This window comes from Oxyura jamaicensis, unplaced genomic scaffold (assembly GCF_011077185.1).
Source record: "Oxyura jamaicensis isolate SHBP4307 breed ruddy duck unplaced genomic scaffold, BPBGC_Ojam_1.0 oxyUn_random_OJ69932, whole genome shotgun sequence".
In the NCBI taxonomy this organism is placed as follows: Eukaryota; Metazoa; Chordata; class Aves; order Anseriformes; family Anatidae; genus Oxyura; species Oxyura jamaicensis.
Window position 1 is genome coordinate 4,069 of NW_023309660.1, and position 4,829 is coordinate 8,897.

Genomic DNA, 4,829 nt, shown 5'->3' on the forward strand with positions numbered 1-4,829 from the left:
TGGTACTGACATCACCTTTGTTGTTTCTTAGGGAATTATTTGACCTTCTCCTCATGTCCTGCAGCAGGGACATGTCCCTGGCCTGTGGACATCTCAGATCACTCCGGGTTCCCTTTTACCTATTGCTGTAGACCAGGACAGATTGCTGCAGAGCCCACAGCACAGCCCCATGCAATGGATTTTGGTCAGAAAAGTCCTTAAATTTTGCACAGTCTTTGCTTCTTTCAGACAGGCTCCCTTGCTCAGAGGCAATAAATGTGTAACAGCAGCTCCGTCACTGAGTTCCTCCTCATGGCATTTGCAGATATGCGGGAGCTTCAGCTCCTGCACTTTGGGCTCTTCCTGGGCATCTACCTGGCTGCCCTCCTGGGCAATGGCCTCATCCTCACCGCCGTAGCCTGCGACCACCGCCTCCACACCCCCATGTACTTCTTCCTTCTCAACCTCGCCCTCCTCGACCTGGGCTCCATCTCGACTTCTGTCCCCAAAGCCATGGCCAATTTCCTCTGGGACAACAGGGCCATTTCCTACCCAGGATGTGCTGCACAGGTCTTTTTGCTAGTCTTTTTGATTTCAGCAGAATTATCTCTTCTCACTGTCATGGCCTATGACCGCTACATTGCCATCTGCCAGCCCCTGCACTACGGGACCCTCCTGGGCAGCAGAACCTGTGCCACCATGGCAGCAGCTGCCTGGAGCAGTGGCTTACTACACGCTGTGCTGCATACTGCCAATACATTTTCACTCCCTCTCTGCAATGGCAATACCCTGGACCAGTTCTTCTGTGAAATCCCCCAGATCCTCAAACTCTCCTGCTCAGACTCCTACCTAAGGGAAGTTCAAGTTCTTGTGGTTACTGCTTTTCTATTTGGGGGTTGTTTTGTTTTCATTGCTCTGTCCTATGTGCAGATCTTCAGGGCTGTGCTGAGGATGCCCTCGCAGCAGGGACGACACAAAGCCTTTTCCACATGCCTCCCTCACCTGGCTGTGGTCTCCCTCTTTATGAGCACCATCATGTTTGCCCAGCTGAAGCCCCCCTCCATCTCCTCCCCATCCCTGGACCTGGTGCTGGCTGTCCTGTACGCAGTTGTGCCTCCAGCAGTGAACCCTCTCATCTACAGCATGAGGAACAAGGAGCTCAAGAATGCCATATGGAAACTGATGGCCAGGTGTTTTTCATAACCAGTAAACATTCTTGCCTCTCTTCTTCTGAAAACAGCTGAAAGTGTTACTCACGATAGGCCATGCCTGTCCTTTGATCTTTTGTTGCTGTTACTTTCCACTCATATTCTGAGTAATTTTGTTCACTTAGAAAGAATATTCTTCATTTTGGTTTTCTATTTAAATAAAGTAACTTTTTTTCTTATATCTTTTCTCTGAGGCCTTTTCTGTGGCTGCAGTTGCAGTGCCCATGTGCAGAGGTGGAGGGAAAAGAGTCGTGGCCCAGCAGTCCAGCCCGGGAGCACCAGCGCTGGGTCCATGCAGAGTTGCTCTCCTGCCACTGCCACCCTCTCCTTCTGAGCCCTGCTGGCAGTGTAAGGCCTGGCTGCTCCTGTAGCTTGGTGCCAGCGCTACTGTGTGGCTGTGCTGGGACCACAGGCAGGGACAGGCAGTGGGCACTGCAGTGACACACCTGGCCTACAGAACAGCATTTCACTCCTAAAAGGGCCGTGCCTGAAAGATCACTTCTGCTTTCAGAGTTGCCATCACATCAGAACGTGCTCAAAGAGAGTCCCAAAGGTTCCCTGGGACATAGGATGTGCTGGGAGAAGAGCAGAACCTGTCCAGGTGCAAGGGAGATATGGGAACAGAAACCCTTTGCAGCTGCTGCTACCTGCAGGCACAAAGGCCATCAGCTATCCCTAGGGGTGTCATGAAGGTCAGTGGGGCAGAGTGTCTTCAGGTCCCTTCATCCTGAGAGTAACAACCATGGGGCATTTGCCTGACTAGCACAGAATCGTCCAGGTTGAAGGCACCTTCAGAGACCCTCTAGTCCAAAGTGCAAGACCCAAATGCAGCTCTGTGATGTGCTTCCTTGAACCTCCAAGGTCCCTGTGCCTATTTCTCATGCCATGAGGCATCTCAGAGGAGGGCAGAGCAGGGCAATGCACCCCAGGGCTGAGTTGCCTCCCAGCCTTTGGCAGTGGCTGCAGGAGCCAGAGGGACCCTGCAAGTGCTGCAGTGCACTGCCTGTGTACATGCAAGTCCTTCAAGGAGCTGGAGTCTACAGCTCAATGTCCAAGTGGAGGTCAGTAAAGAGCGGTGTTCCTCAGGGGTCACTATTGCGACCAGCACTGTTTAACACTTTGTCAGTGACATGGACAGTGTGAGTGAGTGCAGTCTCAGCAAGTATGCTGATGACACCAAACTGGGTGGTGCAGTTGATACACTGGGGGGAATGGATGATATGCAGATGGACCTGGACAGGCTTGAGAGATTTTCCTGTGAGAACTTCATGAGGTTCACAAAGGCCAAGTGCAAAGTCCTGCAGCTGGACTGGAGCAATCCCAAGCACAAATACCAGCTGGGTGAAGAATGGGTAGAGAGCAGCTCTGAGGAGAAGGACCTGGAGTATTGGTGGATGAGAAGCTCAACCTGTGCCAGCAATGTGAGTTTGCAGCCCAGAAAACCAACTGTATTCTGGTCTGCATCAAAGATGTTTGGCCCAAAGGTTGAGAGAGGTGATTCTCTCCTTCCACTCTGCTCTCAGGAGACCCCTCCTGGATTACTGCATTCAGCTGTGGGGCCCCAAACTCAAGAAGGACATGGAAATATTAGAAGGAGTCTAAAAGATGCCAAAATCATGATAGAGAGGCTGAGGCACCTTTTCAATGAAGACTGCCTGAGAAAGCTGATTCTCTTCAGCCTGGAGAGACCCAATAGCAGCCTTCCAGTACCTAAAGGGGGTCTTTAGGTAATGTTTTAAAACTAAAAGAGGGTACTTTAAAATTAGATATAAGGAAGACATTCTTTCCTGTGGGGGTGGTGGTCAATGGAACAGGTTTCCCAGAGAAGTTGTGGCTGACCCATCCCTTGCCCCTTTGTGGCCAGAATCCTCCCACACCAAATCAAGATGGAAACCCCCCACCCCAGCAAAGTTGCTGTTTAACCGCATCTTTTCTGCATGGGGCCTCCTCTGCACCACAGAGCTCAATCTCAGCTCCCATTTTGCCACAGGCATTCTGCATGGGTGCTACAGGGCCTAACTCTACCATGTCCTGCCCTGGCTCTGCCATCCCGCTGGGCAGGGGAGAGGGTGACAACAGCAAAGGGATGTGTTTGGGTGTGGAACGTGGGGCCTGGCAGAGAAAAGAAGTTGAGGTAGAGGACAGGGTAAGGAAGCAAAGGCAGCACAAGTGGTGGTGTTGGTGCCAGGCCACATTTTTGCCAGGAGCCTGAGTGGGCAGCAGCTGGCGGGAGGCAAGGGTGATAGTGTAAAAGCCAGTCAAAGTAACTCTCTAAGACTCAGTTTGGAGGTTTAGAAAGTAGGCATTCTTTTACTGACGTGCTGGACGCATAGGGGATCAGTCCACCTAGTGTGCTTACAGAACTGTTTGAGCTATAGGAGTTATATACAATCAAAACATACTTGTTAATCAGATTTCCCAAAAACATATTCATACTATTTCCTGTAACTCACTAAAATCAGTAACCGTCTCTGACACATGCATATTTTTTCCACAGTCTTTCAGGGGTCTTTGATAGTCATCGGTAGTCTTCCTCACTATGTTAGTTGAATCCAGTTCTTGTCCATGCTCAAACCATCTAAATCTTTCTTCTCTTATTCTTTCATCTTAGGCATGCATTCAAAGCTTAGTTGGTTACACATCCAAGGATATATGCGTAGCATGAGTTCTTCACCTGATCTGCTGACACATCCTCTAGGCCTGGGTCACCTTGCCCTAATTCTGAGGTACAAGTTTGTAGGCTCTTATAGATAAAGCTGACTAATTAGTTAGTAAGGTAACATCAGGGATAGAAGGTTTCTAAAGTGCCTTCTATCTAACAAAACCTAGTAAAGGTTTCACCTATCTGCTAATGAAGCTTTTCAAATTTGACACCATTCTTCTGTCAAGGAAGAGACCATTTTTCCTTTCAGCTTGCTCTAAAGAGGAGGCCAGGAAGCACCTCCCAAGGCCGCTCCTGCCAGCAGAGACAAGGCCAGCATCAAGGAGAGGAGAGGAGGCTGGAAGGGTGGTGGTGAGGTCCCTGCTGCTGTGCAGCCTAGTTGCCCCACAGGAGATGTGCTGGCCGGCAGGCCTTGCGAGGTCACCCAGCGCATCACAGAGCACCCCAAAGCAGCAGGGATGGCACTGGAGAGGCAGGTGGCAGAGCTCAGCCAGGGCTTGGCTGTGGGTCCCCTCTCTGCAGCCGCCTGATGGAATGTGGCAGGAGGAGGGCAGTCAGGGTTCGTGGCCACCGTGCTCACAATTCCCAGTTTCTTTACATGGTTCCTAACCTGAGACTTGTCCATGAATGGTAAGTGTTCCTTGCAGATGACCTTGTGAAACTTTGGGATTTGGTGAATAAATCTCATTCTGTTTTCCAAGAACAGAGCCTCTCTTTCCCAAATTGTTATGCTCTGCATCAGGGTCAGAATAGCTCCATAGCAGGCTTGGACTAAACAGCAGAAAGAGCAACCAGGAGAAGAGCCTGGGCACAGCCAGGGATGCCATATGGGCTGGCAGTGCTAAACACGGGTATGGTCACATCCACATTGGGCTGCACTAGGAGGAGTGTGTCCACCCAGGCAAGGGACATATCATCTTCCATGACTCCACACCGGCGTGGCCCTAACTGGAAGAGGGCTTCCCAGTGTGGGACTCCTT

The 4,829-nt window shown here is 50.7% G+C and overlaps 1 protein-coding gene across 1 annotated transcript; it reads left to right on the forward strand.

Annotated features, from left to right (window-relative positions):
- Positions 1-253: 253 nt before the first annotated feature.
- LOC118159366 (olfactory receptor 14C36-like) lies at positions 254-1,182 on the forward strand. The gene has a single exon (XM_035313959.1). It carries the CDS (start codon positions 256-258, stop codon positions 1,180-1,182), a length of 927 nt encoding a protein of 308 aa, XP_035169850.1. The 5' UTR covers positions 254-255.
- Positions 1,183-4,829: the final 3,647 nt, after the last annotated feature.